At 35.6% G+C, this 13,144-nt stretch overlaps 1 protein-coding gene across 1 annotated transcript; it reads left to right on the top strand.

The window, feature by feature from the left end:
• The first annotated feature begins 9,818 nt into the window (after positions 1 to 9,818).
• Positions 9,819 to 12,298, top strand: LOC116134907 (WAT1-related protein At1g25270-like). The gene is made up of 7 exons (XM_031420595.1): positions 9,819 to 10,015; positions 10,422 to 10,484; positions 10,840 to 10,956; positions 11,041 to 11,293; positions 11,497 to 11,655; positions 11,772 to 11,923; positions 12,016 to 12,298. The coding sequence occupies exons 1-7, from the start codon at positions 9,822 to 9,824 to the stop codon at positions 12,296 to 12,298; spliced, it is 1,221 nt and encodes a 406-aa protein (XP_031276455.1). The 5' UTR covers positions 9,819 to 9,821.
• Positions 12,299 to 13,144: the final 846 nt, after the last annotated feature.

Below are 13,144 nucleotides of genomic sequence, written 5' to 3'. Positions count from 1 at the left end.
TAACCATATATTGGATGGAAACTCCTCCAAGAGAAACAAAAGCAAAAAGTAAATAGACCAACTCGTTATTCAATAATCATAAACAGTGGTAAACTAATAATTTAGGAAAAAGCGAATGTACCGGTAAGTATACGAGGAGAGGAGAATCAGGAGTGTGGGACCGGCTCTCCAATGGAGAGAACCGCGAGGCGGACCACCGTCAATCTGATCATCCTTTGTCTCATCAAAGTAATCTTTCAAATTCTTTTCGTTGCCTTCACACTCCTCGATACTGATTCTTCCACCTCAACTCTCTCACTCTTCAGCACGACTCTTCTTCTCTACAACGCGCTTAAACGACGCCGTTGTGGCTGTAGTGTGCTCCGTGGAAACACTTTTCTCTTAATAATCAGATTCCGTTTTAGTTGTTTCCCGGACGATAACGTATGTCGCCATGAGATAAACGCGAAAAGTCGGCCGAAGAAATACGAGGTCCTCCGATGGTTGCCATGGAGAAGTAAGTAAGAATAAGAACAAATTTATGTGCCTCGTTTTTATTTGGTTGTGGCGATCTTCGGATTTTAAAAGGTTTGAATCTCGATGCAGTAATGAATCAACTAAGAATATAATGGATTAAACAACTCCGTGTATTACAAAGTTAAAAAAATCAATAAAGAAGAAGATGAAATGTGGGTTCAGAATATAAATTAAAAAAAAAAAGATACAAAATGGCGAAATATGGTATAAAGTTTGAATTAAAATGAAAAGATGATATATAACTGTAGCCGTCTGTAGGTTAGAGATTGTTGACTGTTATACACTGTAATTGGTGCAATTTATCAGTTGTGTTTGTCTTTTAGCAGCTTGCACAGATCCAGTCGTCTGTCACTGTCTGAGTGCGCTTTTGTTAAAGTTTGACTTTTCCATTTGTGGATGCTATATCGGGTTCGGGTTCGGGTGAGTCTATACTATTGGAGTAATACTATGTTTACACTATCTATTAAATCATTTTTATTACACCATCACCATTTTACTAATAATTATTTTATTATAATATTAAAAATTTAAAATAATTAAAAATTTATGTAGATATGGGATATGCTACATCATGGTGTAATGGGTAGTGTAAATATAGCATTATTCATACTATTGGAAGATCACTCATCATTAGGGGTGTTATTGAGCCGAGTTTTCGGCTTAACAAGCTCGGCTCGTGAAAGAGAAAAATTTGACGAATCGAGTACGAGCCAACCCAAGTCATAAATTATAAGACTCAGCTCGGCTCAGTAATGGTTTTAATATATTTTGAGCCGGCTCGCGAGTTCGAGTCGACTCGCTAGCTAACTCCAAATAATTCTGTTTTTTTTTTTAATTCAATTTTTTAAAAAAAAAAATTTACTAGGCAGCACTGCGCATATTGTTGAACTGCTATAAAACCCAAATAAATGCCCAGACAACTTGCCCAACGCTTAAAGACTTTGGAATCCCTTTTATCTCCACTACACAGAAATGGGAGGCTTAATTTTGGGTTTCAACATTCAAATATAAACTCTCTTTAACTAATCATAGCAATAGAATAAACAAAAAAAAGATGCAGACCTGTCAATGTTGATTGAGAAAAGGGAAGGCTGCCTCTTTCCCGCATAGGTCTCTCCCCGATCCTCCACCCAATCACCTTGACCCTTTCAGGTACCACAATCCTTTCCTCCTACTCACCGATTAAAATCCCACAAAAATCCGACGAAGATGATTCAGATCTGACGAAAATCACTCATCAGGTAAATTGAAGGATGTTGATGTAAATTTAGACACATGGTGCATGATTCCATGTGATAGGCCATAGAAGCACGCTTCTATAATTTACGTACTTCAATCTGCCAATAAAATACTTCAACCTTGTTTTTGTTTTCAAGCTTAAACTTGAATGTGTTTGATAATTCGATAGATTTCATGTGATTATTCAAATCTCATAAACATTTTGATGCTATTTAAATTGATTACTGAATAATTGAAATTATTTGTTTTTAAAATAATAGACAAAAAAGAGGGATTTTGATCAATTATGGGGCATGTTTGATAGATTATTTGAACAATGTTATTCTGAAAAAGTATTTTAAATTGAATTGATTTAGATTAAATCGAATAAGATCAAATTTTGAAAATGTGTCTGGTAAAATATCTGAAAATTATATCAAAGTTGGATAAAATGCTGGAATAGTTGTTTAGTACATTTTTTTTTAAAAAAAGCTTTTTAAAACAGAATAGTTATTTGGTACATTTTCTGAAAATATTTATTATTATTGTTTTAACTTGCTACATTTATTAATTTAGCTAAACACTCTCACAATAAAATTTTAAAAATTAGCTAAAACACCCCAATTACCCAAGGGGACAACTAGCCGTCGGCCACCACCGCTAGACGGCAGTTGACAGTCAACTGTTTGGATTAGTTTTTCTAGTTCCCATATCATTAATGGCTTATAAGCTTTTGATGTATCTCAACTAAATAGTAAGTATATCCTTTATCATTATTATTATTATTATTATTATTTCAAAGGAAGCCCAAAATAGACATATACAATTTAGCATTTGATAGCCAATATTCTTTTAACATTTCTTAAAAACTCATAAATTCAGAATATTAAAATGAAGGCTTATTATCAAAAACCTCCCCTAAAGTTTAAGTCATTTTCAAATTAATAACAAATGTATCAGATTTCATCAAAAGCCTCTCTTATGGTTTATACAATCTTCAGATGTCGTTTTCTAACGAAGAACTTGGACTACAAATATGAAATGTTCATTATGCCCATAGAAAAAAATTAAACTGAAACAAGTAAATAACTTTTTCCCACCCAAATAATGGCTTAATGACACTTTCTCACCCACAAACTTTTAAAATACCACTTTACTACCCAAATTTATATTTCGTTTTTTATTTTGGCATCTTTGCAACCCCACACTACCACCATTATCTTCCCTGATCATCACTCACCAAAACCCGTCAAACCCTGCTCTCGCCGACCCCACCAATCTCTAGCAATTAAGTGATTAGGGTTTGCGCAGCCGTCCCTCCTAAGTCAAATTTCAATCAAGCCCAACCACCAAATCAAACCTTCTACCACCAAAAGACCCATCAGCCTCCCCTCTTCAAAAGTCCTAATAGTTTGGATTTAGTTTGCTTTTTGTTCACTGCCGGAATATAAATTTGGATAGTAAAGTGATATTTTAAAAATATGTGAGTGGAAAATTATAATTAAGCCATTATTTGGGTGAGAAAAAGTCATTAACTCAAACTAAAACCATAAAAAGTATAGAAAACTAAAATTTAACAAAAAAAAAAAAAACAAAGGGTGCCAACCAGGGGCGGATCCAAAGTGTATTAAGGGTGGGCCATGGCCCACCCTCAATTTTTAAAAAACAAAAATTAAATACATTATTCCATTTAGTTTGACTTTGGCCCACCCTTAATTTTTATTGTCAAATATTAAAAAATTGTGGTCCACTCTCAATTTTAGAACTAAAAATTTTTGTGGCTCACCCTAATAAAGATTTCTGGATCCGCCCCTGGTGCCAACAATCAAGTTGACAACGAAACCTTGTTGGACTAAATCTGGCCAAGCCTAGCCAATGGCCAAATCTGTGCCAGGCATGGCTTGATTCGGCCACACAGGGTCGAATCGATGTTCACTGATCACTATTGACGTTACCTTTCATGGATTTGGCCTTACCAAGCCAGATCTAAGCACTATCGATCGGTATTTGGCCACCAACGACTTTGAAATTCTTATAGAAGTTTTTATTTACACTTTTAAAAAGCAAGTAAACGACATGTTCCCACCCAAGGGTTTGGCGAATTCGCAAGTTCCCACCCCTGGTTTCATAAATGCTGGATTCCCACCCTTAAATTAACAGAAAATGGTTTAATTTACTGGTTAAAGGGTAAATTGGCCCTTTACATTGCATTAAATTTGAAATAAAAATAAAATTTTCAAAATAACCCTCCACATCTCAAGTTTGAAATATGACGATTACACCCCTACGATAGAATTGCGAATTTGCAACTCGTGGACGACAAACGGCGAGTGGGGGAGGCCAGTGGAGTTGTGGGTTTGTGTAGGAAAGGATGTGGGCTCTGTTTTAAAACCCAAACCAGACTGGCCGATCTGACCGGTTCGACCAAAAGCCGTCTTTTACTTTGGTCCGGGTTTACATAAAACTGGGAATATCAATAAACCCGTTTTGGACTGATAATGGATTTATGGAGCAGTACAAAACCGTCGAACCGACTGGCCCGAGGCTTAAAACGGTTTGTCTAATTCAAAAAAATTCATATTCCTAAACTAATTTCAGCACCCTTTCATTATCTTCCATTTTCATCTTCAATTGTAAAGAAGAAGAAGGGGAGGGGAAGGAAGGAAGAAGAAAGAGAAGAGGAGACACGAGAAAGAGTAAGGAAGAAGATTAGAAGAAAGAAAAGAGGAGATGAAAAGAGAGAAGAAAGAAGAAAGAAGAAGAAAGTGAGTGATGGGGAGAGAGAGAGAGAGAGAAAAAAGGAAAAAGAAAGAAATTGATGGAAAGTGATGGCCTGATGGGGAGAGAGAAAGAAAAGTGAAAGATGGAAGTGATGGGGAGAGAGAAAAAATAATAATAACGAAATTTGAGGGTGTATTTACTTTATTTTAAACTCATAGGGGTTTATAGGTATCTTTTAGGGATGTATTTGTTAGTTTTCAAACTTATAACAATTAATGGAATTATTTAAAGATGAGACTATTACATACCGATCAGACCGACCGGTCCAATCGGTTGGACTGCTCAACCTACGAACCAGCCCCTTGACTGGGTCAACGAACGGTCCGGATTTTAAAACAATGGATGTGGGTTCGAATGGTTGTGAAGGGGAGTATTTACAGTGTCAAAACCAGTGGGAATATGGCCGTAAACTTGGAGAATCGTGCAAGATTACAAGGGCTATTGGATGGCAATTTGTGGGTGCATCGAGGTGGGAGTGTGAGGGGTTTTGTTGATTGTGGCATGGGGATTCTAATGGTGGTGATGAGGGAGCTTGGCGATGTTGGAATCAACCGAAAATGGCCTAAGAGCGACAGGGAATGAGAGGAAAAGTCACGGAAATTGTGTAATCTGGTCGCCCTGGTGGGCATTGGTCAAGCGAGGGTAAGGGGTGCCGCTCCTAGTCTCCTTCGCGCAGTTGCTGTCATGGCTTTGGCCTATCTATGGTGTCGATTTTGGTGACTCGGGTTTGCCCAGCTCGTAGGGGTGTGATGGATAAGTTTTCATCTTCAAGGGAGGTTTATGATATTTAGCCACAACAATCAAAAGTACAAGTTAAATGGAAGTTTGGTAATAACACATTTTATACTATGTTAAGCCCTAACATTGTTAATTTAAGGGTGAGAATCTGGAATTTATGAAACCAAGGGTGGGAACTTGCAGATTCTCCAAAACTTAGGTGGGAACATGTCGTTTACTCTTAAAAAGATTTTATTTAATTTTTTAACTGTACAAAGACCAATTTGCCCCATTTATTTGAGTTTTTTTCATTACAAAACGATGTGTACAAGGTATTTGAGAAAAGTGGAAAGCATAGAGGAGGTTCGAAGGATTTATGTAACGTTTGTTGTTAATTTGAGGATGCTTAAACCTTGATAATAGAGATGAAGTCTTTTTGGATTATAAGTTATTATTCTTCTTTTAGAATACGAGTGCTTCATTAGGTCAACTTTATATGACACAACTTCTCTGACTGTGAGTTCGAGTACGGTAAGAAAAAATCACTGTAAATTTCTTCATCATTATCTTCTTCTTCAACATCATAGTCCAATAGATTTTCTTAGGGACACATTGCTTCTGAAGACCCATCGATACTCAAAGGTTGAGGCCCAAAATGAATCAAAGATTGATAACTATCATGATTATCATCTAGGGTTTCAATATCTTCCATTGATGAAGAAGACCGATCAAGGGTTTTTGAAGTAGAAGAGACTATACTCAAAATTAGTCATCTCAATTTGAAGATAAAGAAACCAAAAAATGGTCATATAAGGTTTCTTTATACAACGATTGATGAAGATTTTGAGAAGGACCAAAGTCAGGTTCTAGGATTTTGATCAAAAGGGTATTAATTGAGTAAGAGAAAATTGCTATTGAGAATGGATTCAAAGAGAACGATAAGAAAAAATCAGAAATTTCGTTTCGGGCTTGTATTAACTAAAGTTAGGAATAGAATGGGAGGGATTTGAAATTTGGAAGGAACTTTTTAGGTTTTTGAAGAAGCAGGAAGTATTTACAAAGGTTTTGAAAAGGGAGGTGAGTTAAAAAAGGGTAAGCAGATTATGAAGGGTCATTTAGGGAGGTCCTCAACTCCTTGAACTACTAGGAATTATCTACTCATTAAGTGTTGCTATTATTACTTTTCTCTGACAAGCCATTTCCAAATATTGAATATACTATTGATTAATTCCAGATTTATAGTGGCTATATCTTGTGTTTTTGGACTGTCTTATTGATGGATTTGTTTGATTTCTTCAGGGTGTTCCATCAAAGTGGTATCAAGGCCTCGTTTGGGTGATGGTTAAATCAAAAATAGAGTAGAGAGTCAATGGATTGGAGAAGGAGATTAGGAAAGTGGAGAAGGAAATGAGGAATGTGAAGGAAGAATTGGGAAGCATCAAGGGCTACCTCCTTGAGCTTCAAGAATGGATGAGGTTGAAGGAGGAAAAGGATGCTAGTAAGAGTTGCGATCATGGAAAAACAACCCACGCTGAGCACTCAAACAGCGACGATAGCGGCGTGGTTGATCGGACCAAGGAAGTAGAAAATTCAAAGGATGAGAGGAGTGAGAAACTTGAGTTATCAATGTTCAATGGAGTGGATCCGTACGGCTGGACTTTTAGGGTTGACTAATATTTTACGTGCACACCCAAGTGTGTGTGGAGCTTAATGTTGACAAACCTTTACTGCATCGGTTTATAGTTAGTTTGTTGGGCATCGTAGATGAAGTTGAAGTTGCTTATGAATGGAAGCTGAAGCAGTGTCCAAAGTGTTGCGTGTTTGGCCATGTTTGCCACTCGCCAAAAAAGGCACTGACACCTTTTCAGGGCCTTGAGGAAGCCTCTAAGAGTGTCCCTCATCAAAGACCTCCCGGGGCCTCAAAGATTCCCCCTGTGAGCACCAACCCCCCTGATCGGAAGGGTGACCTCCAAAGTGGTGACTCGATATCGAGACCTCTTGGGGCCTCAAAGATCCACCCCATGAGCACCCAATCCCTTAATCAGCTGGATGCCATCCCAGGTGGTGACCCATTATTGAGACCTTCGAGGCATCAAAGATTCCCCTCGTGAGCAACACCCTCCCTATCCAAGAGGATGTCCCCCTAAGTGGAGACCCGTTTATCGAGGCTCGTGATCTTTTGGCCCACAAAGCCTTTAAAAGGGCAGCGACAGACCAATTGAGTGACGAGTCTTTTGTTGACAACCATGAAGGGTTGTTAGCCATGGTTCCTGCTATCCCCTTCGAAGACGTCGAGGTAGACCTCAACTTTGACATGGAGTGGCCTATGCTTCAATCCCAATCCTCTCGTCCACCGGATCTATCGGCACCCAAGGGTAAGAAGAGTAAGAAAAAAGGATGGAGATCCTAGCTTCTTGTTCCTTTTCTTTATTGTAGAGTCTGCATGCTCTCTTTGGGCATTTGTGCCTCTTTTTGTGCTTTTGTTTCCGATCCTACGTGCTCCTGTGTAGGCGTCTGTGCCCTTTTTTCTTTGAGCCTACGTGCTCTTGAGAAAGGGGCATTTGTGCCTTTGTCGTTTTTGTTTGTTTTTGGCCTACCGGGCATTTGAGTTATTTTGTAACCTCATTTTTTTTGTTTATAAAGTTTACTTACCCTATATATATATATATATGTATGTATATGCAAAAAGCAACATGCATTAAAAACACATGCTAAGACCATCTCCAACCCATTGCACCAAATTGGTGCAAGTTTTACACCAAATTGGTGTGATTTTTGGTGTAAAACACTATAGCATATCCAATCCATTGCACCAAATATTACACTAAAAGAAATATTCTTTTTCTTTTTCTTTTATTGTAATAACCAACTATTAATCTATTTCACTCATTATTTATATATTTATTAATTAAATATTGGGAATGATATTTTTATTAAATAATAATTACTTTGAAAATTATACTAATTTAATAAAATTAGGCATTTATTTAATCAAATAAACAAGAATTATGCAAAAAAAAAAAAAAGCTCAACAACAAGGTCAAGGATCTCAAAATAACTCTAGTTCTTTTCAATATTTTGATGATCTTACAGGATCCGAAACTAATCTACCGGAATACTAAATTGTTATTTTAGTTTATGTTGTATTTTCTTTTAATTTTAATGTTTTTAAATTAGTGTTAATTTTTATTTTGAGTTATTATAGTTTAATATTTGTATTGAATAAAGTTTTGTTTTTAATTTTTCATCATTTTTTTGAATTATATCATTATTATGAATTTATTATTATAAATATTAATATAAATAATAATTAAATTAACTTAAATACAAATTACAAAACTTAAAAAAATATTTTTTTTATTATATAAACAGTGCTACACCAATTTGGTGTGAAACTACAGTGTTATACCAAATTTGGCGTAATACTGTAGCAGAACTAATTTGGCGTAGCAAATGGCGCTGGGTTGGAGTTGAAATTTGCGTTATTTTGGTGTTTTTTACACCAAAATAACGCAGGGTTAGAGATTCCATAATGAATTGATTTTAATGATACCGCTTTTGAACTTAAACTTCGCCATTTTCTTATAATGACGTGTTTTGTAGCTGTTTGGCACACAGTTAGAATAAATATTTCAAACATGTTTTCATAATAATGTTGTTATGCACGGATGCATCAATATCCTTACCATTAACACGACTTTGCTTAGTAAACAAGCAAAATTTTGATTTTAATCCTTTTTTAAGTTGTCAAAACAGATTTTAAGACTCCACCATTAATTTTATTTCCTTTATTTAACAGTGACAGTGCAATTATAAAGCTGGACTCTAGATTATAGAATGATGTGTTAATGATTTATAATTTAAAATTAATTTTCACAATCAATTGCTGTCCCAACTTACAATTTATTATATTCAAGGTTTACGTGAATTATGTGACTAACAAATTCACTAAATTCATGAGTACTTTGTAATTTAGATTTTTTAAAAATTACCCATGAAATTAAGAAAACATATTTATATGATAAAGGTAAAACAATCTAATTATAAAAAAACTCTGAGGTAGATTTCTACACAAAATTATGATTATTGATTTATGATAGAATAATAATATTATATTTACGGAAAAATCTTATATATAAAATAAGATAACAAAAAATAAATAGAAAAATTAAATAAAAAATTCAATTTATTATATTTATTTTTTATCGAATCATTTTATATCTTTGTAAGTGTAAGAAAATGTACGGAAATTCAGAATGTAAAAGCATGAGAATTGCTAGCATGCATGAGTCAACACATAGTCTTGACTCTCTGGACTTTGCTAGGGCGATAAAAAGTCAACAAAATTATTAATGCATGGCGGCGCGGTGGCAGACGCCTCTTTCATTCGCACGTGGCGATCCCAACTCAACACGTGCGCCTTCCTGCGTCTCTGCTGTCGCCGGAGGAGGCGTATGAAATGACGTTATTAACAAAAGGCAAGCCCTACCTCTTACCATAAAAACTAACACACTCTCGCTGCTATTTCATTCATCCATTCTCCTTTTCATTTTATTATACGCCATAAGAAACAAAGACAGATTCGAATTATGGGTCAGTTTTGTAATTGCCTTCAAGGGTTAAAGCCGGCTTTGATGATGGTTGTGGTTCAGATTGTATTTGCTGGTGTAAATATTTTATACAAATTAGCGGCTAATGAAGGAATTAGTTTGAGTATTATTGCTGCTTATCGACTGATTTTCGCCACGGCTTTCATGATCCCTCTTGCTTTCTTTCTTGAAAGGTTTGCTCTTTTCCTTTTCACATATTCTTTCTTTAATTCTTATTTCAGATATCAGAAATGCCAGTTAAAATTCTTATATATTCTCTAAACATTCTTTTGTCTTTCATTTTTACTGTCTTTTTTCTGGGTCAGTGTTGTCGTCACAGTGGTATCTTCTAGTGCTCTACTGCTCTTGGAAGTTTCCTCACTTTGTCCTCCATTTCTGTTTGGAACTTTCAAGAGACAACAAAAGTTTTTACCAAAAAGAAAATAATATTATTGAAATCACGAGAAGATAACTTACCAGACTACTACTATAAAATTTTATTAAAAATAAAAAAAATTAAAAGAGGAGTAAAGGTTTTATACGATAATTTCGAATGTAATATGATTCTTTTATTAGTTATTTTATTTTATTTATTTGCAGGAAAAGCAGACCAAAACTGAACTGGAAGATACTGTTTCAAGCATTTCTTTGTGGGTTATTTGGGTAAGTTGATGCATGCATGTTTCCAAAAAAAATATAGTGTGCCAATTTAGGAAGTGCACTAATGCATAAAATGTTGCTTTATTCATATAATTCTCGACACGTGTGGTTAGTAGAGAAACAGGCAACTAGCTGTATATCATGCACCGTCTCTGTTTATATGCATGGCCATGAAGCACGTGACACTTGTTCTTCTACGCTTCATACAACAATTTTCTAAATTTACGATTGAAATTTAATAATAAAAACAAAATTAGAGGTCCATATATAGTATTGTATATTTATCAAAATATATCAAAAATTTCGAATTTAATTAGTTTATAATTAACATTTAATAGTACTAGTACTTGAATTGCAGGGGATCATTAACTCAAAATTTGTACCTGGAGAGTTTGGCCTTAACATCTGCAACTTTTGTTTCAGCCATGAGTAATCTCATTCCAGCAATTACCTTCATTTTGGCCGTTTCATTCAGGTTAAAAAATAGAAAAATTAAGATACATATTTAAATATTTAATTGATAACTTTAATTAATTGATTTTGATATGGATGATGACAGATTAGAGAGGGTGGGAATACGAACAAAGGCTGGGATGGCAAAAGTGTTGGGAACACTTTTAGGAATAAGTGGAGCGATGCTTCTCACATTCTACAAAGGAATTGAGATTAATCTTTTCTCAACAAATGTCAACCTTCTTCATCATGGAGCTTCCAATTTCACATCTCCGCATGCAGAACCCAATAAGCACCTTATTGGCTTCTTGTTGGCCATTGCCAGTTGCCTCTCCTTTGCCCTGTGGTTGATTATTCAGGTACCTTTTTCAATTAAATATAAAAGAATTACAGTCTGTAGCGATGCCCAATGATCGTCGTAAAAGCCTGCATGTTTTCGCCTTACTGTAAAATTACATCGACACCCAGCAAAGCGTAGGAAACACATCGGGCCATTATGTGCAAAGATTATTATTATTATTCTTTTAATTTTCTTAAAATATATTTTTTTTAATTTTTGCAGGCTAAGATGAGTGAAAAATACCCGTGTCAATATTCCAGCACGGCATTGATGTGTGTGATGGGAGCAATCCAAGCTGCATTTTTTGCCCTATGCAAGGAAAAAGACTGGAGCCAGTGGAAGTTGGGCTGGGATTTTAAGTTATTCACTGTAGCTTACTCCGTAAGTTTCAATTAATAATCCACTTTAATTGCACCATTTTTTGTGTCATTGAATCCTATTTAACTTTGTGACAAGTTCATTGTAACAATTTATTCATTGGGTAATTTGTGCTGCAGGGAATTGTGGCTTCTGGTTTAATGGTGACCTTGGTATCTTGGTGTGTGCGAATGAGGGGACCTCTATTTGCATCCATCTTTAATCCTCTTATGCTTGTGGTCGTAGCCTTTATTGGTTCTTTAATACTCGATGAGAAGCTACACTTGGGCAGGTAAAATCAAATTAGTATTTAATTTTTTCTAAGATATAACGACCCTTTAAAAATATATGGTGAAATTTAAGAAATTTTGTTTCGTATTTCAGCATACTAGGTGCAACATTGATCGTGTGTGGGCTTTACGCGGTGCTATGGGGTAAAGGAAAGGAAATGAAGAAAAGAACTCTATTAGTGCCAATTGAAGGTTTTGGAGAATCTAAATTAATTGATATTGTTATCACCTCGCAAATTGACCAAACTTGTAATACTAGTAACATGGTTGAGGAAAATGAAGGCAAAGAAGAAAATAACATAGTTGAGATAGAGGTAAATGGAGGTATATTTCCAAGAGAAAAAGAAGAAAGCGATTCACAAGGTAAAGGTATTTGATGGAGATATATCAATAAGGAATTAAATTTCTACGCTTGCTGAAAAAATGCAATGTATGTATCTATAGTAATCAGACTGCCTACACAACAATTTCACTTACCAAGTTAGCTGGTTTTCGCAGAAAATTAATATCAACTCTCATCAAAGTTTGTACTTAAAATTGTCTATCACATTGTTTTGTATGTTCTTACTTTATTTATTTAGTTACTTTTTCGCTATATTACTGATTGTAGTATATATTATTAAAAATAAGAGTAAAGGCATAGCTACTACCAATGTTTTAAAACCCAACCCGGGGTGAAACCTGATAAAGTTTCCGAGTCCCGGGTTGACCAGTTTAACCGGTTTGACCGCCGGTCAAACCGGTTGATAAAAACTTTTAAAATTCAGCAAATACGCCCCTAGTAATTTTTTAAGTCCCTATATGTTTGAAATTTAGCAAACACAACCCAAATACAAATTGGCCAGCGATTGGTTGCCAGCGGCGACACCTCAGATGTAACCCCAATCGTCCTTTGAGCCCATTCCTCTTAAAATATACCCAAGATCTGGTCGAAGTAAGTTCGATTTTGGCCAGATCTCACCGACGCCGGCGTCAGCATTCCAGGTCAAATCTCGTCGACAACCCTCCCTATCATCCATAAATTACTCCCCTCTTCCTCTCGACCAGAACCCACCTTAGCTCACATCACGCCACCCCTGTTAGCTTTGCTAATCGTCAGCAAAAGCCGATTGTTGCCGCCCTCAGTTTTGTTTGATTTTCAGTCAATTTACTCACTGGAAATCAACTCCGTCACCACCACCGCATTCACCTCACTTTCTCTTCAAAAACCCCAACATCCTGGC

This window comes from Pistacia vera, unplaced genomic scaffold (assembly GCF_008641045.1).
Source record: "Pistacia vera cultivar Batoury unplaced genomic scaffold, PisVer_v2 Contig292, whole genome shotgun sequence".
NCBI classification, from domain to species: Eukaryota; Viridiplantae; Streptophyta; class Magnoliopsida; order Sapindales; family Anacardiaceae; genus Pistacia; species Pistacia vera.
The sequence above is the reverse complement of the archived record's forward strand: the minus strand, read 5'-3'. Positions and strand labels throughout refer to the sequence as shown.

Bases quoted from the DNA above. Each gene is read 5' to 3' on its own strand.
- LOC116134907 (XM_031420595.1), top strand. From the start codon at position 9,822: ATGGGTCAGTTTTGTAATTGCCTTCAAGGGTTAAAGCCGGCTTTGATG. The intron at 10,485-10,839 runs GTAAGTTGATGC...CTTGAATTGCAG, and splicing joins TTTCTTTGTGGGTTATTTGG to GGGATCATTAACTCAAAATT. The intron at 11,656-11,771 runs GTAAGTTTCAAT...TTTGTGCTGCAG, and splicing joins TATTCACTGTAGCTTACTCC to GGAATTGTGGCTTCTGGTTT.